At 48.0% G+C, this 27,871-nt stretch overlaps 1 protein-coding gene across 1 annotated transcript in view; it reads right to left on the reverse strand.

The window, feature by feature from the left end:
• Positions 1-27,871, reverse strand: part of LOC143997900 (uncharacterized) — a 122,840-nt gene that overhangs the window by 82,123 nt on the left and 12,846 nt on the right. Inside the window, exon 2 of the mRNA XM_077493722.1 lies at positions 18,487-24,513. Within this exon, the coding sequence (XP_077349848.1) occupies positions 18,487-24,513 (6,027 nt within the window). The remainder of the gene's footprint in view (positions 1-18,486; positions 24,514-27,871) is intronic.

Raw genomic sequence — 27,871 nt, forward strand, 5'->3', positions numbered from 1 at the left:
CTACTGAGAGCTTTTACTACCCATCCCCTCTATTCGCCTACTGAGAGCTTCCCTACCCATCCCCTCTATTCCCTACTGAGAGCTTTACTACCCATCCCCTCTATTCCCTACTGAGAGCTTTACTACCCATCCCCTCTATTCCCTACTGAGAGCTTTACTACCCATCCCCTCTATTCCCTACTGAGAGCTTTACTACCCATCCCCTCTATTCCCTACTGAGAGCTTTACTACCATCCCCTCTATTCCCTACTGAGAGCTTCCCTACCCATCCCCTCTATTCCTACTGAGAGCTTTACTACCCATCCCCTCTATTCCCTACTGAGAGCTTTACTACCCCACCCCCTCTATTCCCTACTGAGAGCTTTACTACCCATCCCCTTTATTCCCTACTGAGAGCTTTACCTACCCATCCCCTCTATTCCCTACCTGAGAGCTTTACTACCCATCCCCTCTATTCCCTACTGAGAGCTTTCCTACCCATCCCCTCTATTCCCTACTGAGAGCTTTACTACCCATCCCCTCTATTCCCTACTGAGAGCTTTCCTACCCATCCCCTCTATTCCCTACTGAGAGCTTTCCTACCCATCCCCTCTATTCCCTACTGAGAGCTTTACTACCCATCCCCTCTATTCCCTACTGAGAGCTTTCCCTACCCATCCCCTCTATTCCCTACTGAGAGCTTTCCTACCCATCCCCTCTATTTCCCTACTGAGAGCTTTCCTACCCATCCCCTCTATTCCCTACTGAGAGCTTTCCTACCCATCCCCTCTATTCCCTACTGAGAGCTTTCCTACCCATCCCCCTCTATTCCCTACTGAGAGCTTTACTACCCATCCCCTCTATTCCCTACTGAGAGCTTTCCTACCCATCCCCTCTATTCCCTACTGAGAGCTTTACTACCCATCCCCTCTATTCCCTACTGAGAGCTTTCCTACCCATCCCCTCTATTCCCTACTGAGAGCTTTCCTACCCATCCCCTCTATTCCCTACTGAGAGCTTTCCTACCCATCCCCTCTATTCCCTACTGAGAGCTTTCCTACCCATCCCCTCTATTCCCTACTGAGAGCTTCACTACCCATACCCCTCTATTCCCTACTGAGAGCTTTACTACCCATCCCCTCTATTCCCTTACTGAGAGCTTTACTACCCATCCACTCTATTCCCTACTGAGAGCTTTACTACCCATCCCCTCTATTCCCTACTGAGAGCTTTACTACCCATCCCCTCTATTCCCTACTGAGAGCTTTACTACCCATCCCCTCTATTCCCTACTGAGAGCTTCCCTACCCATCCCCTCTATTCCCTACTGAGAGCTTTACTACCCATCCCCTCTATTCCCTACTGAGAGCTTTACTACCCATCCCCTCTATTCCCTACTGAGAGCTTTACTACCCATCCCCTCTATTCCCTACTGAGAGCTTTACTACCCATCCCCTCTATTCCCTACTGAGAGCTTTACTACCCATCCCCTCTATTCCCTACTGAGAGCTTCCCTACCCATCCCCTCTATTCCCTACTGAGAGCTTTACTACCCATCCCCTCTATTCCCTACTGAGAGCTTTACTACCCATCCCCTCTATTCCCTACTGAGAGCTTTACTACCCATCCCCTCTATTCCCTACTGAGAGCTTTACTACCCATCCCCTCTATTCCCTACTGAGAGCTTTACTACCCATCCCCTCTATTCCCTACTGAGAGCTTCCCTACCCATCCCCTCTATTCCCTACTGAGAGCTTTACTACCCATCCCCTCTATTCCCTACTGAGAGCTTTACTACCCACCCCCTCTATTCCCTACTGAGAGCTTTACTACCCATCCCCTTTATTCCCTACTGAGAGCTTTACTACCCATCCCCTCTATCCCTACTGAGAGCTTTATACCCATCCCCTCTATTCCCAACTGAGAGCTTTACTACCCATCCCCTCTATTCCCTACTGAGAGCTTTACTACCCATCCCCTCTATTCCCTACTGAGAGCTTTACTACCCATCCCCTCTATTCCCTACTGAGAGCTTCCCTACCCATCCCCTCTATTCCCTACTGAGAGCTTTACTACCCATCCCCTCTATTCCCTACTGAGAGCTTTACTACCCACCCCCTCTATTCCCTACTGAGAGCTTTACTACCCATCCCCTCTATTCCCTACTGAGAGCTTTACTACCCATCCCCTCTATTCCCTACTGAGAGCTTTACTACCCATCCCCTCTATTCCCTACTGAGAGCTTTCCTACCCATCCCCTCTATTCCTACTGAGAGCTTTCCTAACCCATCCCCTCTATTCCCTACTGAGAGCTTTCCTACCCATCCCCTCTATTCCCTACTGAGAGCTTTCCTACCCATCCCCTCTATTCCCTACTGAGAGCTTTCCTACCCATCCCCTCTATTCCCTACTGAGAGCTTTCCTACCCATCCCCTCTATTCCCTACTGAGAGCTTTCCTACCCATCCCCTCTATTCCCTACTGAGAGCTTTACTACCCATCCCCTCTATTCCCTACTGAGAGCTTTACTACCCATCCCCTCTATTCCCTACTGAGAGCTTTACTACCCATCCCCTCTATTCCCTACTGAGAGCTTCCTACCCATCCCCTCTATTCCCTACTGAGAGCTTTACTACCCATCCCCTCTATTCCCTACTGAGAGCTTTACTACCCATCCCCTCTATTCCCTACTGAGAGCTTTACTACCCATCCCCTCTATTCCCTACAGAGAGCTTTACTACCCATCCCCTCTATTCCCTACTGAGAGCTTTACTACCCATCCCCTCTATTCCCTACTGAGAGCTTCCCTACCCATCCCCTCTATTCCCTACTGAGAGCTTTACTACCCATCCCCTCTATTCCCTACTGAGAGCTTTACTACCCATCCCCTCTATTCCCTACTGAGAGCTTTCCTACCCATCCCCTCTATTCCCTACTGAGAGCTTCCCTACCCATCCCCTCTATTCCCTACTGAGAGCTTTACTACCCATCCCCTCTATTCCCTACTGAGAGCTTACTACCCATCCCCTCTATTCCCTACTGAGAGCTTCACTACCCATCCCCTCTATTCCCTACTGAGAGCTTTACTACCCATCCCCTCTATTCCCTACTGAGAGCTTTACTACCCATCCCCTCTATTCCCTACTGAGAGCTTTACTACCCATCCCCTTTATTCCCTACTGAGAGCTTTACTACCCATCCCCCTCTATTCCCTACTGAGAGCTTTACTACCCATCCCCTCTATTCCCTACTGAGAGCTTTACTACCCATCCCCCCTATTCCCTACTGAGAGCTTTACTACCCATCCCCTCTATTCCCTACTGAGAGCTTTACTACCCATCCCCTCTATTCCCTACTGAGAGCTTTCCTACCCATCCCCCCTATTCCCTACTGAGAGCTTTACTACCCATCCCCTCTATTCCCTACTGAGAGCTTTACTACCCATCCCCTCTATTTCCCTACTGAGAGCTTTACTACCCATCCCCTCTATTCCCTACTGAGAGCTTTCCTACCCATCCCCTCTATTCCCTACTGAGAGCTTTACTACCCATCCCCTCTATTCCCTACTGAGAGCTTTACTACCCATCCCCTCTATTCCCTACTGAGAGCTTTACTACCCATCCCCTCTATTCCCTACTGAGAGCTTCCCTACCCATCCCCTCTATTCCCTACTGAGAGCTTTACCTACCCATCCCCTCTATTCCCTACTGAGAGCTTTACTACCCATCCCCTCTATTCCCTACTGAGAGCTTACTACCCATCCCCTCTATTCCTACTGAGAGCTTTACTACCCATCCCTTCTATTCCCTACTGAGAGCTTTACTACCCATCCCCTCTATTCCCTACTGAGAGCTTTCCTACCCATCCCCTCTATTCCCTACTGAGAGCTTTACTACCCATCCCCTCTATTCCCTACTGAGAGCTTTACTACCCATCCCCTCTATTCCCTACTGAGAGCTTTACTACCCATCCCCTCTTATTCCCTACTGAGAGCTTTACTACCCATCCCCTCTATTCCCAACTGAGAGCTTCCTACCCATCCCCTCTATTCCCTACTGAGAGCTTTACTACCCATCCCCTCTATTCCCTACTGAGAGCTTTACTACCCATCCCCTCTATTCCCTACTGAGAGCTTTACTACCCATCCCCTTATTCCCTACTGAGAGCTTACTACCCATCCCCTCTATTCCCTACTGAGAGCTTTCCCTACCCATCCCTCTATTCCCTACTGAGAGCTTTACTACCCATCCCCTCTATTCCCTACTGAGAGCTTTCCTACCCATCCCCTCTATTCCCTACTGAGAGCTTTCCTACCCATCCCCTCTATTCCCTACTGAGAAGCTTTACTACCCCATCCCCTCTATTCCCTACTGAGAGCTTTCCTACCCATCCCCTCTATTCCCTACTGAGAGCTTTACTACCCATCCCCTCTATTCCCTACTGAGAGCTTTACCTACCATCCCCTCTATTCCCTACTGAGAGCTTTCCTACCCATCCCCTCTATTCCCTACTGAGAGCTTTCCTACCCATCCCCTCTATTCCCTACTGAGAGCTTTCCTACCCATCCCCTCTATTCCCTACTGAGAGCTTTCCTACCCATCCCCTCTATTCCCTACTGAGAGCTTTACTACCCATCCCCTCTATTCCCTACTGAGAGCTTTACTACCCATCCCCTCTATTCCCTACTGAGAGCTTTACTACCCATCCCCTCTATTCCCTACTGAGAGCTTTACTACCCATCCCCTCTATTCCCTACTGAGAGCTTTACTACCCATCCCCTCTATTCCCTACTGAGAGCTTTCCTACCCATCCCCTCTATTCCCTACTGAGAGCTTTCCTACCCATCCCCTCTATTCCCTACTGAGAGCTTTACTACCCATCCCCTCTATTCCCTACTGAGAGCTTTACTACCCATCCCCTCTATTCCCTACTGAGAGCTTCCCTACCCATCCCCTCTATTCCCTACTGAGAGCTTTACTACCCATCCCCTCTATTCCCTACTGAGAGCTTTACTACCCATCCCCCTCTATTCCCTACTGAGAGCTTTACTACCCATCCCCTCTTATTCCCTACTGAGAGCTTTACTACCCATCCCCTCTATTCCCTACTGAGAGGCTTTACTACCCATCCCCTCTATTCCCTACTGAGAGCTTTCCTACCCATCCCCTCTATTCCCTACTGAGAGCTTTACTACCCATCCCCTCTATTCCCTACTGAGAGCTTTCCTACCCATCCCTCTATTCCCTACTGAGAGCTTTCCTACCCATCCCCTCTATTCCCTACTGAGAGCTTTACTACCCATCCCCTCTATTCCCTACTGAGAGCTTTCCTACCCATCCCCTCTATTCCCTACTGAGAGCTTTCCTAACCCATCCCCTCTATTCCCTACTGAGAGCTTTCCTACCCATCCCCTCTATTCCCTACTGAGAGCTTTACTACCCATCCCCTCTATTCCCTACTGAGAGCTTTACCTACCCATCCCCTCTATTCCCTACTGAGAGCTTTACCTACCCATCCCCTCTATTCCCTACTGAGAGCTTTCCTACCCATCCCCTCTATTCCCTACTGAGAGCTTTACTACCCATCCCCTCTATTCCCTACTGAGAGCTTTCCTACCCATCCCCTCTATTCCCTACTGAGAGCTTTACTACCCATCCCTCTATTCCCTACTGAGAGCTTTACTACCCATCCCCTCTATTCCCTACTGAGAGCTTTACTACCCATCCCCTCTATTCCCTACTGAGAGCTTTCCTACCCATCCCCTCTATTCCCTACTGAGAGCTTTACTACCCATCCCCTCTATTCCCTACTGAGAGCTTTACTACCCATCCCCTCTATTCCCTACTGAGAGCTTTACTACCCATCCCCTCTATTCCCTACTGAGAGCTTTACTACCCATCCCCTCTATTCCCTACTGAGAGCTTTCCTACCCATCCCCTCTATTCCCTACTGAGAGCTTCCTACCCATCCCCTCTATTCCCTACTGAGAGCTTTCCTACCCATCCCCTCTATTCCCTACTGAGAGCTTTACTACCCATCCCCTCTATTCCCTACTGAGAGCTTTCCTACCCATCCCCCATCCCCTCTATTCCCTACTGAGAGCTTTCCTACCCATCCCCTCTATTCCCTACTGAGAGCTTTACTACCCATCCCCTCTATTCCCTACTGAGAGCTTTACTACCCATCCCCTCTATTCCCTACTGAGAGCTTTCCTACCCATCCCCCCTATTCCCTACTGAGAGCTTTACTACCCATCCCCTCTATTCCCTACTGAGAGCTTTACTACCCATCCCCTCTATTCCCTACTGAGAGCTTTACTACCCATCCCCCCTATTCCCTACTGAGAGCTTTACTACCCATCCCCTCTATTCCCTACTGAGAGCTTTACTACCCATCCCTCTATTCCCTACTGAGAAGCTTTACTACCCATCCCCTCTATTCCCTACTGAGAGCTTTACTACCCATCCCCTCTATTCCCTACTGAGAGCTTTACTACCCATCCCCTCTATTCCCTACTGAGAGCTTCCTACCCATCCCCTCTATTCCCTACTGAGAGCTTTACTACCCATCCCTCTATTCCCTACTGAGAGCTTTACTACCCATCCCCTCTATTCCCTACTGAGAGCTTTACTACCCATCCCCTCTATTCCCTACTGAGAGCTTTACTACCCATCCCCTCTATTCCCTACTGAGAGCTTTACTACCCATCCCCTCTATTCCCTACTGAGAGCTTTCTACCCATCCCCTCTATTCCCTACTGAGAGCTTTACTACCCATCCCCTCTATTCCCTACTGAGAGCTTTCCTACCCATCCCCTCTATTCCCTACTGAGAGCTTTCCTACCCATCCCCTCTATTCCCTACTGAGAGCTTTCCTACCCATCCCCTCTATTCCCTACTGAGAGCTTTCCTACCCATCCCCTCTATTCCCTACTGAGAGCTTTCCTACCCATCCCCTCTATTCCCTACTGAGAGCTTTCCTACCCATCCCCTCTATTCCCTACTGAGAGCTTTCCTACCCATCCCCTCTATTCCCTACTGAGAGCTTTCCTACCCATCCCCTCTATTCCCTACTGAGAGCTTTCTACCCATCCCCTCTATTCCCTACTGAGAGCTTTCCCTACCCATCCCCTCTATTCCCTACTGAGAGCTTTCCTACCCATCCCCTCTATTCCCTACTGAGAGCTTTACTACCCATCCCCTCTATTCCCTACTGAGAGCTTTACTACCCATCCCCTCTATTCCCTACTGAGAGCTTTCCTACCCATCCCCTCTATTCCCTACTGAGAGCTTTACTACCCATCCCCTCTATTCCCTACTGAGAGCTTTCCTACCCATCCCCTCTATTCCCTACTGAGAGCTTACTACCCATCCCCTCTATTCCCTACTGAGAGCTTTACTACCCATCCCCTCTATTCCCTACTGAGAGCTTTACTACCCATCCCCTCTATTCCCTACTGAGAGCTTTACCTACCCATCCCCTCTATTCCCTACTGAGAGCTTTCCTACCCATCCCTCTACCCCTCTATTCCCTACTGAGAAGCTTTCACTACCCATACCCTCTATTCCCTACTGAGAGCTTTTACTACCCATCCCCTCTATTCCCTACTGAGAGCTTTACTACCCATCCCCTCTATTCCCTACTGAGACACCCATCCCTCTATTCCCTACTGAGAGCTTTCCTACCCATCCCTCTATTCCCTACTGAGAGCTTCACTACCCATCCCCTCTATTCCCTACTGAGAGCTTTACTACCCATCCCCTCTATTCCCTACTGAGAGCTTTACTACCCATCCCCTCTATTCCCTACTGAGAGCTTTACTACCCATCCCCTCTATTCCCTACTGAGAGCTTTACTACCCATCCCCTCTATTCCCTACTGAGAGCTTTACTACCCATCCCCTCTATTCCCTACTGAGAGCTTCCCTACCCATCCCCTCTATTCCCTACTGAGAGCTTTACTACCCATCCCCTCTATTCCCTACTGAGAGCTTTACTACCCATCCCCTCTATTCCCTACTGAGAGCTTTACTACCCATCCCCTCTATTCCCTACTGAGAGCTTTACTACCCATCCCCTCTATTCCCTACTGAGAGCTTTCCTACCCATCCCCTCTATTCCCTACTGAGAGCTTCCTACCCATCCCCTCTATTCCCTACTGAGAGCTTTACTACCCATCCCCTCTATTCCCTACTGAGAGCTTTACTACCCATCCCCTCTATTCCCTACTGAGAGCTTTACTACCCATCCCCTCTATTCCCTACTGAGAGCTTCCTACCCATCCCCTCTATTCCCTCTATTTCCCCTACTGAGAGCTTTACTACCCATCCCCTCTATGTCACTACTGAGAGCTTTACTAACCATCCCCTCTATTCCCTACTGAGAGCTTTTCTACCCCTTCCCCTCTATTCCCTACTGAGAGCTTCCCTACCCATCCCCTCTATTCCCTACTGAGAGCTTTACTACCCATCCCCTCTATTCCCTACTGAGAGCTTTACTACCCATCCCCCTCTATTCCCTACTGAGAGCTTTACTACCCATCCCCTCTATTCCCTACTGAGAGCTTACTACCCATCCCCTCTATTCCCTACTGAGAGCTTTACTACCCATCCCCTCTATTCCCTACTGAGAGCTTTACTACCCATCCCCTCTATTCCCTACTGAGAGCTTTACTACCCATCCCCTCTATTCCCCCCCTCCCTACTGAGAGCTTTCCTACCCATCCCCTCTATTCCCTACTGAGAGCTTTCCTACCCATCCCCTCTATTCCCCTACTGAGAGCTTTACTACCCATCCCCTCTATTCCCTACTGAGAGCTTTCCTACCCATCCCCTCTATTCCCTACTGAGAGCTTTACTACCCATCCCCTCTATTCCCTACTGAGAGCTTTCCTACCCATCCCCTCTATTCCCTACTGAGAGCTTTCCTACCCATCCCCTCTATTCCCTACTGAGAGCTTTACTACCCATCCCCTCTATTCCCTACTGAGAGCTTTACTACCCATCCCCTCTATTCCCTACTGAGAGCTTTACCTACCCATCCCCTCTATTCCCTACTGAGAGCTTTACTACCCATCCCCTCTATTCCCTACTGAGAGCTTTACTACCCATCCCCTCTATTCCCTACTGAGAGCTTTCCCTACCCATCCCCTCTATTCCCTACTGAGAGCTTTACTACCCATCCCCTCTATTCCCTACTGAGAGCTTTACTACCCATCCCCTCTATTCCCTACTGAGAGCTTTCCTACCCATCCCCTCTATTCCCTACTGAGAGCTTTACTACCCATCCCCTCTATTCCCTACTGAGAGCTTTACTACCCATCCCCTCTATTCCCTACTGAGAGCTTTCCTACCCATCCCCTCTATTCCCTACTGAGAGCTTTCCTACCCATCCCCTCTATTCCCTACTGAGAGCTTTACTACCCATCCCCTCTATTCCCTACTGAGAGCTTCCCTACCCATCCCCTCTATTCCCTACTGAGAGCTTTCCTACCCATCCCCTCTATTCCCAACTGAGAGCTTTCCTACCCATCCCCTCTATTCCCTACTGAGAGCTTTCCTACCCATCCCCTCTATTCCCTACTGAGAGCTTTCCTACCCATCCCCTCTATTCCCTACTGAGAGCTTTACTACCCATCCCCTCTATTCCCTACTGAGAGCTTTCCTACCCATCCCCTCTATTCCCTACTGAGAGCTTTACTACCCATCCCCTCTATTCCCTACTGAGAGCTTTCCTACCCATCCCCTCTATTCCCTACTGAGAGCTTTCCTACCCATCCCCTCTATTCCCTACTGAGAGCTTTCCTACCCATCCCCTCTATTCCCTACTGAGAGCTTTACTACCCATCCCCTCTATTCCCTACTGAGAGCTTTCCTACCCATCCCCTCTATTCCTACTGAGAGCTTCACTACCCATACCCTCTATTCCCTACTGAGAGCTTTACTACCCATCCCCTCTATTCCCTACTGAGAGCTTTAACTACCCATCCCCTCTATTCCCTACTGAGAGCTTTACTACCCATCCCCTCTATTCCCTACTGAGAGCTTTACTACCCATCCCCTCTATTCCCTACTGAGAGCTTTACTACCCATCCCCTCTATTCCCTACTGAGAGCTTCCCTACCCATCCCCTCTATCCCTACTGAGAGCTTTACTACCCATCCCCTCTATTCCCTACTGAGAGCTTTACTACCCATCCCCTCTATTCCCTACTGAGAGCTTTACTACCCATCCCCTCTATTCCCTACTGAGAGCTTTACTACCCATCCCCTCTATTCCCTACTGAGAGCTTTACTACCCATCCCCTCTATTCCCTACTGAGAGCTTCCCTACCCATCCCCTCTATTCCCTACTGAGAGCTTTACTACCCATCCCCTCTATTCCCTACTGAGAGCTTTACTACCCATCCCCTCTATTCCCTACTGAGAGCTTTACTACCCATCCCCTCTATTCCCTACTGAGAGCTTTACTACCCATCCCCTCTATTCCCTACTGAGAGCTTTACTACCCATCCCCTCTATTCCCTACTGAGAGCTTCCCTACCCATCCCCTCTATTCCCTACTGAGAGCTTTACTACCCATCCCCTCTATTCCCTACTGAGAGCTTTACTACCCACCCCCTCTATTCCCTACTGAGAGCTTTACTACCCATCCCCTTTATTCCCTACTGAGAGCTTTACTACCCATCCCCTCTATTCCCTACTGAGAGCTTTACTACCCATCCCCCTCTATTCCCAACTGAGAGCTTTACTACCCATCCCCTCTATTCCCTACTGAGAGCTTTACTACCCATCCCCTCTATTCCCTACTGAGAGCTTTACTACCCATCCCCTCTATTCCCTACTGAGAGCTTCCCTACCCATCCCCTCTATTCCCTACTGAGAGCTTTACTACCCATCCCCTCTATTCCCTACTGAGAGCTTTACTACCCACCCCCTCTATTCCCTACTGAGAGCTTTACTACCCATCCCCTTTATTCCCTACTGAGAGCTTTACTACCCATCCCCTCTATTCCCTACTGAGAGCTTTACTACCCATCCCCTCTATTCCCTACTGAGAGCTTTCCTACCCATCCCCTCTATTCCCTACTGAGAGCTTTCCTACCCATCCCCTCTATTCCCTACTGAGAGCTTTCCTACCCATCCCCTCTATTCCCTACTGAGAGCTTTCCTACCCATCCCCTCTATTCCCTACTGAGAGCTTTCCTACCCATCCCCTCTATTCCCTACTGAGAGCTTTCCTACCCATCCCCTCTATTCCCTACTGAGAGCTTTACTACCCATCCCCTCTATTCCCTACTGAGAGCTTTACTACCCATCCCCTCTATTCCCTACTGAGAGCTTTACTACCCATCCCCTCTATTCCCTACTGAGAGCTTCCCTACCCATCCCCTCTATTCCCTACTGAGAGCTTTACTACCCATCCCCTCTATTCCCTACTGAGAGCTTTACTACCCATCCCCTCTATTCCCTACTGAGAGCTTTACTACCCATCCCCTCTATTCCCTACTGAGAGCTTTACTACCCATCCCCTCTATTCCCTACTGAGAGCTTCCCTACCCATCCCCTCTATTCCCTACTGAGAGCTTTACTACCCATCCCCTCTATTCCCTACTGAGAGCTTTACTACCCATCCCCTCTATTCCCTACTGAGAGCTTTACTACCCATCCCCTCTATTCCCTACTGAGAGCTTCCCTACCCATCCCCTCTATTCCCTACTGAGAGCTTTACTACCCATCCCCTCTATTCCCTACTGAGAGCTTTACTACCCATCCCCTCTATTCCCTACTGAGAGCTTCCCTACCCATCCCCTCTATTCCCTACTGAGAGCTTTACTACCCATCCCCTCTATTCCCTACTGAGAGCTTTACTACCCACCCCCTCTATTCCCTACTGAGAGCTTTACTACCCATCCCCTTTATTCCCTACTGAGAGCTTTACTACCCATCCCCTCTATTCCCTACTGAGAGCTTTACTACCCATCCCCTCTATTCCCTACTGAGAGCTTTACTACCCATCCCCCCTATTCCCTACTGAGAGCTTTACTACCCATCCCCTCTATTCCCTACTGAGAGCTTTACTACCCATCCCCTCTATTCCCTACTGAGAGCTTTCCTACCCATCCCCCCTATTCCCTACTGAGAGCTTTACTACCCATCCCCTCTATTCCCTACTGAGAGCTTTACTACCCATCCCCCCTATTCCCTACTGAGAGCTTTACTACCCATCCCCTCTATTCCCTACTGAGAGCTTTCCTACCCATCCCCTCTATTCCCTACTGAGAGCTTTACTACCCATCCCCTCTATTCCCTACTGAGAGCTTTACTACCCATCCCCTCTATTCCCTACTGAGAGCTTTACTACCCATCCCCTCTATTCCCTACTGAGAGCTTCCCTACCCATCCCTCTATTCCCTACTGAGAGCTTTACTACCCATCCCCTCTATTCCCTACTGAGAGCTTTACTACCCATCCCCTCTATTCCCTACTGAGAGCTTTACTACCCATCCCCTCTATTCCCTACTGAGAGCTTTACTACCCATCCCCTCTATTCCCTACTGAGAGCTTTACTACCCATCCCCTCTATTCCCTACTGAGAGCTTCCCTACCCATCCCCTCTATTCCCTACTGAGAGCTTTACTACCCATCCCCTCTATTCCCTACTGAGAGCTTTACTACCCACCCCCTCTATTCCCTACTGAGAGCTTTACTACCCATCCCCTTTATTCCCTACTGAGAGCTTTACTACCCATCCCCTCTATTCCCAACTGAGAGCTTTCCTACCCATCCCCTCTATTCCCTACTGAGAGCTTTCCTACCCATCCCCTCTATTCCCTACTGAGAGCTTTCCTACCCATCCCCTCTATTCCCTACTGAGAGCTTTCCTACCCATCCCCTCTATTCCCTACTGAGAGCTTTCCTACCCATCCCCTCTATTCCCTACTGAGAGCTTTCCTACCCATCCCCTCTATTCCCTACTGAGAGCTTTCCTACCCATCCCCTCTATTCCCTACTGAGAGCTTTACTACCCATCCCCTCTATTCCCTACTGAGAGCTTTCCTACCCATCCCCCCTATTCCCTACTGAGAGCTTTACTACCCATCCCCTCTATTCCCTACTGAGAGCTTTACTACCCATCCCCCCTATTCCCTACTGAGAGCTTTACTACCCATCCCCTCTATTCCCTACTGAGAGCTTTCCTACCCATCCCCTCTATTCCCTACTGAGAGCTTTACTACCCATCCCCTCTATTCCCTACTGAGAGCTTTACTACCCATCCCCTCTATTCCTACTGAGAGCTTTACTACCCATCCCCTCTATTCCCTACTGAGAGCTTCCCTACCCATCCCCTCTATTCCCTACTGAGAGCTTTACTACCCATCCCCTCTATTCCCTACTGAGAGCTTTACTACCCATCCCCTCTATTCCCTACTGAGAGCTTTACTACCCATCCCCTCTATTCCCTACTGAGAGCTTCCCTACCCATCCCCTCTATTCCCTACTGAGAGCTTTACTACCCATCCCCTCTATTCCCTACTGAGAGCTTTACTACCCACCCCCTCTATTCCCTACTGAGAGCTTTACTACCCATCCCCTTTATTCCCTACTGAGAGCTTTACTACCCATCCCCTCTATTCCCAACTGAGAGCTTTCCTACCCATCCCCTCTATTCCCTACTGAGAGCTTTCCTACCCATCCCCTCTATTCCCTACTGAGAGCTTTCCTACCCATCCCCTCTATTCCCTACTGAGAGCTTTCCTACCCATCCCCTCTATTCCCTACTGAGAGCTTTCCTACCCATCCCCTCTATTCCCTACTGAGAGCTTTCCTACCCATCCCCTCTATTCCCTACTGAGAGCTTTCCTACCCATCCCTCTATTCCCTACTGAGAGCTTTCCTACCCATCCCCTCTATTCCCTACTGAGAGCTTTCCTACCCATCCCCTCTATTCCCTACTGAGAGCTTTACTACCCATCCCCTCTATTCCCTACTGAGAGCTTTACTACCCATCCCCTCTATTCCCTACTGAGAGCTTTACTACCCATCCCCTCTATTCCCTACTGAGAGCTTCCCTACCCATCCCCTCTATTCCCTACTGAGAGCTTTACTACCCATCCCCTCTATTCCCTACTGAGAGCTTTACTACCCACCCCCTCTATTCCCTACTGAGAGCTTTACTACCCATCCCCTTTATTCCCTACTGAGAGCTTTACTACCCATCCCCTCTATTCCCTACTGAGAGCTTTACTACCCATCCCCTCTATTCCCTACTGAGAGCTTTCCTACCCATCCCCTCTATTCCCTACTGAGAGCTTTCCTACCCATCCCCTCTATTCCCTACTGAGAGCTTTCCTACCCATCCCCTCTATTCCCTACTGAGAGCTTTCCTACCCATCCCCTCTATTCCCTACTGAGAGCTTTCCTACCCATCCCCTCTATTCCCTACTGAGAGCTTTACTACCCATCCCCTCTATTCCCTACTGAGAGCTTTACTACCCATCCCCTCTATTCCCTACTGAGAGCTTCCCTACCCATCCCTCTATTCCCTACTGAGAGCTTCCCTACCCATCCCCTCTATTCCCTACTGAGAGCTTTACTACCCATCCCCTCTATTCCCTACTGAGAGCTTTACTACCCATCCCCTCTATTCCCTACTGAGAGCTTTACTACCCATCCCCTCTATTCCCTACTGAAAGCTTTACTACCCATCCCCTCTATTCCCTACTGAGAGCTTTACTACCCATCCCCTCTATTCCCTACTGAGAGCTTCCCTACCCATCCCCTCTATTCCCTACTGAGAGCTTTACTACCCATCCCCTCTATTCCCTACTGAGAGCTTTACTACCCATCCCCTCTATTCCCTACTGAGAGCTTTACTACCCATCCCCTCTATTCCCTACTGAGAGCTTCCCTACCCATCCCCTCTATTCCCTACTGAGAGCTTTACTACCCATCCCCTCTATTCCCTACTGAGAGCTTTACTACCCATCCCCTCTATTCCCTACTGAGAGCTTCCCTACCCATCCCCTCTATTCCCTACTGAGAGCTTTACTACCCATCCCCTCTATTCCCTACTGAGAGCTTTACTACCCACCCCCTCTATTCCCTACTGAGAGCTTTACTACCCATCCCCTTTATTCCCTACTGAGAGCTTTACTACCCATCCCCTCTATTCCCTACTGAGAGCTTTACTACCCATCCCCTCTATTCCCTACTGAGAGCTTTCCTACCCATACCCTCTATTCCCTACTGAGAGCTTTCCTACCCATCCCCTCTATTCCCTACTGAGAGCTTTCCTACCCATCCCCTCTATTCCCTACTGAGAGCTTTCCTACCCATCCCCCCTATTCCCTACTGAGAGCTTTACTACCCATCCCCTCTATTCCCTACTGAGAGCTTTACTACCCATCCCCTCTATTCCCTACTGAGAGCTTTACTACCCATCCCCTCTATTCCCTACTGAGAGCTTTACTACCCATCCCCTCTATTCCCTACTGAGAGCTTTGCTACCCATCCCCTCTATTCCCTACTGAGAGCTTTGCTACCCATCCCCTCTATTCCCTACTGAGAGCTTTACTACCCATCCCCTCTATTCCCTACTGAGAGCTTTCCTACCCATCCCCCCTATTCCCTACTGAGAGCTTTCCTACCCATCCCCTCTATTCCCTACTGAGAGCTTTACTACCCATCCCCTCTATTCCCTACTGAGAGCTTTGCTACCCATCCCCTCTATTCCCTACTGAGAGCTTTACTACCCATCCCCTCTATTCCCTACTGAGAGCTTTCCTACCCATCCCCTCTATTCCCTACTGAGAGCTTTCCTACCCATCCCCTCTATTCCCTACTGAGAGCTTTCCTACCCATCCCCTCTATTCCCTACTGAGAGCTTTCCTACCCATCTCCCCTATTCCCTACTGAGAGCTTTCCTACCCATCCCCTCTATTCCCTACTGAGAGCTTTACTACCCATCCCCTCTATTCCCTACTGAGAGCTTTACTACCCATCCCCTCTATTCCCTACTGAGAGCTTTACTACCCATCCCCTCTATTCCCTACTGAGAGCTTTCCTACCCATCCCCTCTATTCCCTACTGAGAGCTTTCCTACCCATCCCCCCTAATCCCTACTGAGAGCTTTCCTACCCATCCCCTCTATTCCCTACTGAGAGCTTTACTACCCATACCCTCTATTCCCTACTGAGAGCTTTACTACCCATCCCCTCTATTCCCTACTGAGAGCTTTCCTACCCATCCCCCCTATTCCCTACTGAGAGCTTTCCTACCCATCCCCTCTATTCCCTACTGAGAGCTTTACTACCCATCCCCTCTATTCCCTACTGAGAGCTTTACTACCCATCCCCTCTATTCCCTACTGAGAGCTTTACTACCCATCCCCTCTATTCCCTACTGAGAGCTTTACTACCCATCCCCTCTATTCCCTACTGAGAGCTTTCCTACCCTTCCCCTCTATTCCCTACTGAGAGCTTTACTACCCATCCCCTCTATTCCCTACTGAGAGCTTTACTACCCATCCCCTCTATTCCCTACTGAGAGCTTTCCTACCCATCCCCTCTATTCCCTACTGAGAGCTTTCCTACCCATCCCCCCTAATCCCTACTGAGAGCTTTCCTACCCATCCCCTCTATTCCCTACTGAGAGCTTTCCTACCCATCCCCTCTATTCCCTACTGAGAGCTTTCCTACCCATCCCCTCTATTCCCTACTGAGAGCTTTCCTACCCATCCCCTCTATTCCCTACTGAGAGCTTTCCTACCCATCCCCTCTATTCCCTACTGAGAGCTTTCCTACCCATCCCCTCTATTCCCTACTGAGAGCTTTCCTACCCATCCCCTCTATTCCCTACTGAGAGCTTTCCTACCCATCCCCCCTATTCCCTACTGAGAGCTTTCCTACCCATCCCCTCTATTCCCTACTGAGAGCTTTACTACCCATCCCCTCTATTCCCTACTGAGAGCTTTACTACCCATCCCCTCTATTCCCTACTGAGAGCTTTACTACCCATCCCCTCTATTCCCTACTGAGAGCTTTGCTACCCATCCCCTCTATTCCCTACTGAGAGCTTTGCTACCCATCCCCTCTATTCCCTACTGAGAGCTTTCCTACCCATCCCCTCTATTCCCTACTGAGAGCTTTCCTACCCATCCCCCCTATTCCCTACTGAGAGCTTTCCTACCCATCCCCTCTATTCCCTACTGAGAGCTTTACTACCCATCCCCTCTATTCCCTACTGAGAGCTTTCCTACCCATCCCCTCTATTCCCTACTGAGAGCTTTACTACCCATCCCCTCTATTCCCTACTGAGAGCTTTCCTACCCATCCCCCCTATTCCCTACTGAGAGCTTTCCTACCCATCCCCTCTATTCCCTACTGAGAGCTTTACTACCCATCCCCTCTATTCCCTACTGAGAGCTTTACTACCCATCCCCTCTATTCCCTACTGAGAGCTTTACTACCCATCCCCTCTATTCCCTACTGAGAGCTTTACTACCCATCCCCTCTATTCCCTACTGAGAGCTTTACTACCCATCCCCTCTATTCCCTACTGAGAGCTTTCCTACCCATCCCCTCTATTCCCTACTGAGAGCTTTACTACCCATCCCCTCTATTCCCTACTGAGAGCTTTACTACCCATCCCCTCTATTCCCTACTGAGAGCTTTACTACCCATCCCCTCTATTCCCTACTGAGAGCTTTACTACCCATCCCCTCTATTCCCTACTGAGAGCTTTACTACCCATCCCCTCTATTCCCTACTGAGAGCTTTACTACCCATCCCCTCTATTCCCTACTGAGAGCTTTACTACCCATCCCCTCTATTCCCTACTGAGAGCTTTCCTACCCATCCCCTCTATTCCCTACTGAGAGCTTTACTACCCATCCCCTCTATTCCCTACTGAGAGCTTTACTACCCATCCCCTCTATTCCCTACTGAGAGCTTTCCTACCCATCCCCTCTATTCCCTACTGAGAGCTTTACTACCCATCCCCCCTATTCCCTACCGAGAGACTGAGTTCTGTTTAACGTTGTGTGCAAATAAAAAAATTCCTAAAGGGATTCAAGTGTTGGTCTCTACAGTTTATTGGACCATCAACCTCGGGAAACCCCTAGACGAGCACGAGGTGGAGAAGGTAACGGTAAGCCCAACAAAACCAGCCGCTCCTTCGGGGGTCAGTGCTACAAGTATAAAAACTCCAGCTGGGAAGGTTGGAGCCCCTTGTGATGGCCCCGGGTGTGTAGACCCGGATCTCCCGGACAGATACCCGACCAATAGAGTCATGACAGAGATCACAGATTGGGGTTTAGCTCTCCGGCATTTACTAAAAAAAATTTATATCTGTGTTTGAGAAGTTTACCAAACTCCAGACGTGTTTCTGCAGGCATTACAACGCCGTCCCGTACACCACACAGAAACCTGCAACCTGCATACTTTATACTCCCAAATGTAATAAATAAACAAGCTGACCTGTAAGGAGCCGGGAAATGGAAGCTACTTACCTGCTGCAACAGGGGAGTACGGTGTGGTGCTGAAGCTAGATTTAGTTGTGGTCCAGTTTGCAGAGGGAGTTGTGGAATTAAATGAAGATTGGCTTGTAGGTGGTGTTGTTGGTATTGGAGTGGTAGGTGATGTTGTGTTTTGCACTGTTGAAGTGGTAAGTGATGTTGTGTTTTGCACTGTTGGAGTGGTAGGTGATGTTGTGTTTTGCACTGTTGGAGTGGTAGGGGGTGTTGTGATTTGAACTATTTGAGTGGTAGGTAGTGTTGTGTTTTCTGCAATTGTAATGGTAGGTGATGTTGTTGTCTGTACTTGTGTAGTGGTAGGTAGTGTTGTGGTTTGCACTATAGGAGTGGTAGGGGATGTTGTGTTTTGCACTGTTGGAGTGGTAGGTAGTGTTGTGTTTTGCACTGTTGGAGCGGTAGGTGATGTTGTGTTTTGCACTGTTGGAGTGGTAGGTAGTGTTGTGTTTTGCACTGTTGGAGTGGTAGGTAGTGTTGTGTTTTCTGCAATTGTAATGGTAGGTGATGTTGTTGTCTGTACTTGTGTAGTGGTAGGTAGTGTTGTGGTTTGCACTATAGGAGTGGTAGGTGATGTTGTGTTTTGCACTGTTGGAGTGGTAGGTGATGTTGTGTTTTGCACTGTTGTAGTGGTAGATGATGTTGTGTTTTGCACTGTTTGAGTGGTAGGTGGTGTTGTGATTTGAACTATTTGAGTGGTAGGTAGTGTTGTGTTTTCTGCAATTGTAATGGTAGGTGATGTTGTCTGTACTTGTGTATTGGTAGGTAGTGTTGTGGTTTGCACTATAGGAGTGGTAGGTGATGTTGTGTTTTGCACTGTTGAAGCAGTAGGTGATGTTGTGTTTTGCACTGTTGAAATGGTAGGCAATGTTGTGTTTTGCACTGTTGGAGTGGTAGGTGATGTTGTGCTTTGCACTGTTGAAGCAGTAGGTAGTGTTGTGTTTTGCACTGTTGGAGTGGTAGGTGATGTTGTGTTTTGCACTGTTGGAGTGGTAGGTAATGTTGTGCTTTCCACTGTTGGAGTGGTAGGTGATGTTGTGCTTTCCACTGTTGGAGTGGTAGGTAGTGTTGTGGTTTGCACTGTTGAAGCAATAGGTAGTGTTGTGGTTTGCACTATAGGAGTGGTAGGTGATGTTGTGTTTTGCACTGTTGGAGCAGTAGGTGCTGTTGTGTTTTGCACTGTTGGAGTGGTAGGTAGTGTTGTGTTTTGCACTGTTGAAGCAGTAGGTAGTGTTGTGGTTTGCACTATAGGAGTGGTAGGTGATGTTGTGTTTTGCACTGTTGGAGTGGTAGGTAGTGTTGTGCTTTCCTCTGTTGGAGTGGTAGATAGTGTTGTGTTTTGCACTGTTAGAGTGGTAGGTAGTGTTGTGTTTTGCACTGTTGGAGCGGTAGGTGATGTTGTGTTTTGCACTGTTGGAGTGGTAGGTAGTGTTGTGTTTTGCACTGTTGGAGTGGTAGGTAGTGTTGTGTTTTCTGCAATTGTAATGGTAGGTGATGTTGTTGTCTGTACTTGTGTAGTGGTAGGTAGTGTTGTGGTTTGCACTATAGGAGTGGTAGGTGATGTTGTGTTTTGCACTGTTGGAGTGGTAGGTGATGTTGTGTTTTGCACTGTTGTAGTGGTAGATGATGTTGTGTTTTGCACTGTTTGAGTGGTAGGTGGTGTTGTGATTTGAACTATTTGAGTGGTAGGTAGTGTTGTGTTTTCTGCAATTGTAATGGTAGGTGATGTTGTCTGTACTTGTGTATTGGTAGGTAGTGTTGTGGTTTGCACTATAGGAGTGGTAGGTGATGTTGTGTTTTGCACTGTTGAAGCAGTAGGTGATGTTGTGTTTTGCACTGTTGAAATGGTAGGCAATGTTGTGTTTTGCACTGTTGGAGTGGTAGGTGATGTTGTGCTTTGCACTGTTGAAGCAGTAGGTAGTGTTGTGTTTTGCACTGTTGGAGTGGTAGGTGATGTTGTGTTTTGCACTGTTGGAGTGGTAGGTAATGTTGTGCTTTCCACTGTTGGAGTGGTAGGTGATGTTGTGCTTTCCACTGTTGGAGTGGTAGGTAGTGTTGTGGTTTGCACTGTTGAAGCAATAGGTAGTGTTGTGGTTTGCACTATAGGAGTGGTAGGTGATGTTGTGTTTTGCACTGTTGGAGCGGTAGGTGCTGTTGTGTTTTGCACTGTTGGAGTGGTAGGTAGTGTTGTGTTTTGCACTGTTGAAGCAGTAGGTAGTGTTGTGGTTTGCACTATAGGAGTGGTAGGTGATGTTGTGTTTTGCACTGTTGGAGTGGTAGGTAGTGTTGTGCTTTCCTCTGTTGGAGTGGTAGATAGTGTTGTGTTTTGCACTGTTAGAGTGGTAGGTAGTGTTGTGGTTTGCACTATAGGAGTGGTAGGTGATGTTGTGTTTTGCACTGTTGGAGCGGTAGGTGCTGTTGTGTTTTGCACTGTTGGAGTGGTAGGTAGTGTTGTGTTTTGCACTGTTGGAGTGGTAGGTGCTGTTGTGTTTTGCACTGTTGGAGTGGTAGGTGATGTTGTATATTGCACTGTTGGAGCGGTAGGTGCTGTTGTGTTTTGCACTGTTGAAGTGGTAGGTAGTGTTGTGCTTTCCACTGTTGGAGTGGTAGGTGATGTTGTGCTTTGCACTGTTGGAGTGGTAGGTAGTGTTGTGCTTTTCACTGTTGAAGTGGTAGGTAATGTTGTGTTTTGCACTGTTGGAGTGGTAGGTGATGTTGTGGTTTGAACTATTTGAGTGGTAGGTAGTGTTGTGTTTTCTGCAATTGTAATGGTAGGTGATGTTGTTGTCTGTACTTGTGTAGTGGTAGGTAGTGTGGTGGTTTGCACTATAGGAGTGGTAGATGGTCTTGTGGTTTGCACTATAGGAGCAACTGTAGATTCAGCTGTGGTTAAGGTTGTAGTTCCCGTTCCAGGTGTAGATTCAGTTGTGCTGGAGGTTGTAGTTTCAGTTGCTGGTCTAGATTCAGCTTTGGCGGGGGTTGTAGTTCCAGATGCAGGTGTAGATTCAGTTGTGGTGGAGATTGTAGTTCCAGTTGCAGGTGTAGATTCAGTTGTGGTTGTAGTTTCAGTTGTTGGTCTAGATTCTGTTGTTGTAGAGGTTGCAGTTCCTGTTGCTAGTGTAGATTCGGTTGTGGTAGAGGTTGTAGTTTTAGTTCCAGGTGTAGATTTAGTTGTGGTTGAGGTTGTAGTTCCAGTTGCTGATGTAGATTCGGTTGTGGTTGAGGTTGTAGTTTCGGCTGCAGGTGTAGATTCAGTTGTAGTTGAGGTTGTAGTTCCAGTTGCTGGTGTAGATTTGGTTGTGTTTGAGATTGTAGTTTCAGTTTCTGGTGTAGATTTGGTTGTGGTTGAGGTTGTAGTTCCAGTTGCTGGTGTGGATTCAGTTGTGGTTGAGGTTGTAGTTCCAGTTGCTGGTGTAGATTCGGTTGTGGTTGTAGTTCCAGTTGCTGGTGTAGATTCGGTTGTGGTTGAGGTTGTAGTTTCAGTTGCTGGTGTAGATTCGGTTGTGGTTGATATTGTAGTTCCAGTTGCTGGTGTAGATTCGGTTGTGTTTGAGATTGTAGTTCCAGTTTCTGGTGTAGATTCGGTTGTGGTTGATATTGTAGTTCCAGTTGCTGGTGAAGATTCAGTTGTGTTTGAGATTTTAGATTCAGTTGTGTTTGAGATTGTAGTTTTAGTTGCTGGTGTAGATTCTGTTGTGTTTGAGATTGTAGTTCCAGTTGCTGGTGTAGATTCTGTTGTGTTTGAGATTGTAGTTCCAGTTGCTGGTGTAGATTCTGTTGTGTTTGAGATTGTAGTTCCAGTTGCTGGTGTAGATTCGGTTGTGGTTGTGGTTGTAGTTCCAGTTGCTGGTGCAGATTCGGTTGTGGTTGTAGTTCCAGTTGCTGGTGTAGATTTGGTTGTATTTGAGATTGTAGTTTCAGTTTCTGGTGTAGATTTGGTTGAGGTTGTAGTTCCAGTTGCTGGTGTAGATTGGGTTGTGTTTGAGATTGTAGTTTCAGTTTCTGGTGTAGATTCGGTTGTAGTTGGGATTGTAGTTCCAGTTGCTGGTGTAGATTCGGTTGTGGTTGTGGTTGTAGTTCCAGTTGCTGGTGTAGATTTGGTTGTGGTTGTAGTTCCAGTTGCTGGTGTAGATTTGGTTGTATTTGAGATTGTAGTTTCAGTTTCTGGTGTAGATTTGGTTGAGGTTGTAGTTCCAGTTGCTGGTGTAGATTCGGTTGTGTTTGAGATTGTAGTTTCAGCTGCAGGTGTAGATTCAGTTGTGGTTGAGGTTGTAGTTCCAGTTGCTGGTGTAGATTGGGTTGTGTTTGAGATTGTAGTTTCAGTTTCTGGTGTAGATTCGGTTGTAGTTGGGATTGTAGTTCCAGTTGCTGGTGTAGATTCGGTTGTGGTTGTAGTTTCAGCTGCAGGTGTAGATTCAGTTGTGGATGAGATTGTAGTTTCAGCTGCTGGCATAGATTCAGTTGTGGTTGAGATTGTAGTTCTAGTTGCTGATGTAGATTCAGTTGTGTTTGAGATTGTAGATTCAGTTGTGTTTGAGATTGTAGTTCCAGCTTCTGGTGTAGATTGGGTTGTGTTTGAGATTGTAGTTTCAGTTTCTGGTGTATATTTGGTTGTAGTTGGGATTGTAGTTCCAGTTGCTGGTGTAGATTCGGTTGTGGTTGAGGTTTTAGTTTCAGTTGCTGGTGTAGATTCAGTTTTGGTTGTAGTTTCAGCTGCAGGTGTAGATTCGGTTGTGGTTGAGATTGTAGTTCCATTTGCTGCTGTAGATTTAGTTGTGTTTGAGATTGTAGTTCCAGTTTCTGGTGTAGATTCGGTTGTGTTTGAGATTGTAGTTCCAGTTTCTGGTGTAGATTCGGTTGTGTTTGAGATTGTAGTTCCAGTTGCTGGTGTAGATTCGGTTGTGTTTGAGATTGTAGTTCCAGTTTCTGGTGTAGATTCGGTTGTTGTTGACATTGTAATTCCAGTTGCTGGTGTAGATTCGGTTGTTGTTGAGGTTGTAGTTTCAGTTGCTGGTGTAGATTCAGTTGTGTTTGAGATTGTAGTTTCAGTTGCTGGTGTAGATTCGGTTGTGTTTGCGATTGTAGTTCCAGTTTCTGGTGTAGATTCAGTTGTGTTTGAGATTGTAGTTTCAGTTTCTGGTGTAGAATCGGTTGTGTTTGAGATTGTAGTTCCAGTTTCTGGTGTAGATTCGGTTGTGTTTGAGATTGTAGTTCCAGTTGCTGGTGTAGATTCTGTTGTGTTTGAGATTGTAGTTCCAGTTTCTGGTGTAGATTCGGTTGTTGTTGACGTTGTAATTCCAGTTTCTGGTGTAGATTCGGTTGTGGTTGAGGTTGTAGTTCCAGTTTCTGGTGTAGATTCGGTTGTGGTTGAGGTTGTAGTTTCAGTTTCTGGTGTAGATTCGGTTGTGGTTGAGGTTGTAGTTTCAGTTGGTGATGTAGATTCGGTTGTGGTTGAGGTTGTAGTTCCAGTTTCTGGTGTAGATTCGGTTGTGGTTGAGATTGTAGTTCCAGTTTCTGGTGTAGATTCGGTTGTGGTTGAGGTTGTAGTTCCAGTTTCTGGTGTAGATTCGGTTGTGGTTGAGGTTGTAGTTTCAGTTTCTGGTGTAGATTCGGTTGTGGTTGAGGTTGTAGTTTCAGTTGGTGATGTAGATTCGGTTGTGGTTGAGGTTGTAGTTCCAGTTTCTGGTGTAGATTCGGTTGTGGTTGAGATTGTAGTTCCAGTTTCTGGTGTAGATTCGGTTGTGGTTGAGGTTGTAGTTCCAGTTTCTGGTGTAGATTCGGTTGTGGTTGAGGTTGTAGTTTCAGTGGGTGATGTAGATTCGGTTGTGGTTGAGGTTGTAGTTTCAGTGGGTGATGTAGATTCGGTTGTGGTTGGAGTTTCAGTTGTTGGTGTGGTCACAGTTGCGTTATAGTTTGTAGTCCCAGTTGTTGTTGTGGTTGAGGTTGTAGTCTCTATTTCTAATGAGGGATAGATTACTACTGAATCTGTAGTTGTAGTTGGTGCAAAAGCTAAAAGAACAGAAGAGGAATAAAATATCAGTATAAATTCACATCATACGATGAAAGAGAAGCACGCACTAATATTGCTGGAGAGTGACTGTGAAGGCCATGAATGTACAGTTTTGTAAATATATCAGATTCAATTTCTGGCAATTCCTTAATTCCAGAGCTGCATTTATTCCAGAGAATACGTTTGTGGAAAACATCTAAACTTACAGATGTCAATCGTCTGCCCTATTTGTGGTTGATTTTGGGCTTTTGTCCCCAAGTGACATCTCTAGCCACTTGCTTACTGGGCACTTAAACCCCCCTCCTGCCCAGACCAATTGTCAGCTTTCAGCGCTGATGCACTTTGAATGACAATTGCGCGGTCATACAACACTGTACCCACATGAAATTGTTATCATTTTTTTCCCACAAATTGAGCTTTCTTTTGGTGGTATTTAACCACTTTCAGACCGGACCAATTTGCTGGTCAAAGACCAGACCACTTTTTGCGATTCGGCACTGCGTCGCTTTAACTGACAATTGCGCGGTCGTGCGACGTGGCTCCCAAACAAAATTGACGTCCTTTTTTTCTCACAAATAGAGCTTTCTTTCGGTGGTATTTGATCACCTCTGCGGTTTTTATTTTTTGCGCTATAAACAAAAATAGAGCGACAATTTTGAAAAAAACGCATTATTTTTTACTTTTTGTTATAATAAATATCCCCAAAAATATATAAAAAAACATTTTTTTCCCTCAGTTTAGGCCGATACGTATTCTTCTACATATTTTCGGTAAAAAAAATCGCAATAAGCGATTATTGATTGGTTTGCGCAAAAGTTATAGCGTTTACAAAATAGGGGATAGTTTTATGGCATTTTTATTAATAATTTTTTATTATTTTTTTTTTTACTAGTAATGGCGGCGATCAGCGATTTTTATTGTGACTGCGACATTGTGGCGGACACATCGGACATTTTTGACACATTTTTGGGACCATTGTCATTTATACAGTAATCACTGCTATATAAATGCAGTGATTCCTGTGTAAATGACACTGGCAGTGAAAGGGTTAACCAGTGGGTGGCAGTGTAGGGGTTAAGTGTTCCTAGGGGTGTGTTACTAACTGTGGGGGGGTTGGGCTTTCATTTAGTGTACACTGATCTCTGCTCCAATCACATGGAGCAGAGATCAGCGTCACTAGTTGCTAGGCAGAATGGAAAAATGTTGTTTATACAGCATTTCCTCCATTCGGCCGCTCCGTGAGACGATCGCGGGGATGCCCGCGGCGATCGAGTCCGCTGGTCCCGTGACCGGACTCACGGGGGTCCCGACCAGCGCGGGAGCGCACCGCCGGCGGCGTGCTCCCGATGGCAGGGCGGCATCGAATATTGGACGTACATGTACGCCAATATGCCTGCCCGTGCCATTCTGTTGACGTACATCGTCATGCGCTGGTCGGGAAGTGGTTAATTACAGCTGGGAGTTTTATTTTTTGCAATATAAAGAATAAATTAAAAAAATCATGTTTAATAGTTTGTTATAAAATTTTGCAAACAGGTCATTTTTCTCCTTCATTGAAGTGCGCTGATGAGGCGGCACTGGTGGGCACTGATAGGCTGCACTGGTGGACACTGATAGGCTGCACTGGTGGGCACTGATAGGCTGCACTGGTGGGCACTGATAGGCATAGTTAAGGCGGCACTAATAGGCACAGATAAGGTGGCACCGATAGGCACAGATAAGGCAGTACTGATGGGCACAGATAAGGTGGCACTGATGGGCAAAGATGGGCACAGATAAGATGGCACGGATGGGTGGCACGGATGGGTGGCACTAAGGGGCACTGATAGGTACCACTGATAGGTGGCACTGATAGGTGGCTCTGATAGGTGGCTCTGATAGGTGGCACTGCTGGGCACTGATGGGCAGCACTGATGGGCACTGATGGGCACTGGTAGATGACACTGATGGGCACGGATATGTGGCACTAGGGTGCAGCACCGTTGTTGAGGCAGATTGTGGGCACTGATGCATGGCACTGTGGGCACTGATGCATGGCACTGTGGGCACTGTGGGCCCTTATGGGTGGCACTATGGGCACTGATGGGTGGCACTATGGGCACTGATGGGTGGCACTGATGGGGGGCATTTTTTTATTACTGAGGTGGCACTGGCAGGGGGCAGGTGGGCACTGATAAGCTGGCCATGATTGGGACTGATGTCCCTCTCACAGCCGCCGGTGATCGGCTCTTTTTTTAGCTGATTACCGGCTCCGTTGTATCACATGATCAGCTGTCATTGGCTGACAGCTGATCACGTGGTAAGGGGTCGGGATCCACCCCTTGCTTCGATCCGTGATCAGGTGAGTCTCATAGACTCGCTTATCACAGGCCGCTCGTGCACGGGACGACGTCAATAGACGTCGTCCCAGCAAAGGAGGTTTGCGCTGTAGCCGTCATTTGGCTATATAGCGCGGATCTCTAGTGGCTAGGGACCTGAGCAACCAGTCGCCAAGCACCAGCAATGAGAAGACGGGGAGGCGCACCCACCTCTATACTGGAGAATGTTACTTTGTTTCCCCAGGATAGTGGGGGCAAGCTGGGGGGGGGGCATTAAAGTGAACCCCTTGCTCTGCCCTCCATAGTGGACCAAACATGTTCATTTAAAAAACATACATATTGTGATCTTACAGATCTATTTGTCTTTTCCAAAACAGTTAAAAATCCTAGTTTAAGTTTTGTGACCTTCATTTAAACTTAGATTGTACTTTTCGGTATTAATGTGTACCAAATGGGCTTTAAATATTTAACATTTCCTAATTTAGAGGCACACACAACCAAAGTCTCTTTGGATGTCCATAGGCTTCAACTTGGTCAAGTAGAGTTATGAACGGGCTACGCTACTCACATTCAGGTTTAGGCCCACGTTTGTTACACGGGTTTGGTGGTTTTTGTGTATGTCATTAGCACCGGGGTGTGTTTTAATAGGTAAGTAGAAGAGATTTTCACCTTGACAAGAAGTATGGAGCAAAGGTGTCCTTGTTCCCCGCTTTTATATCCTAGCAATCAAGCTGTTACCTACAAGTCTAATGCCACATACATACGACCGGTTTTCCCCGTCGGAATAAACTCTGAAGGTTTTTTTTCCAAGGGAATTCCGCCGAAACTGTCTTGCGTACACACGATCACACCAAAGTCCGACCGTCAAGAACGCGGTGACGTACAACACGTACGACGGGACTAGAAAAAGGAAGTTCATTAGCCAGTAGCCAATAGCTGCTGTCTTGTACTTGCTTCAGAGCATGCGTGAGTTTTTGGTCCGTCGGAAAAAGCGTACAGACGTGCGGTTTTCCCGATAGGAATTGGTTTCGTCGGAAAT

This window comes from Lithobates pipiens, unplaced genomic scaffold (assembly GCF_037356315.1).
Source record: "Lithobates pipiens isolate NorthernLeopardFrog02 unplaced genomic scaffold, aLitPip1_a1.2 Scaffold_19, whole genome shotgun sequence".
Taxonomy (NCBI): Eukaryota; Metazoa; Chordata; class Amphibia; order Anura; family Ranidae; genus Lithobates; species Lithobates pipiens.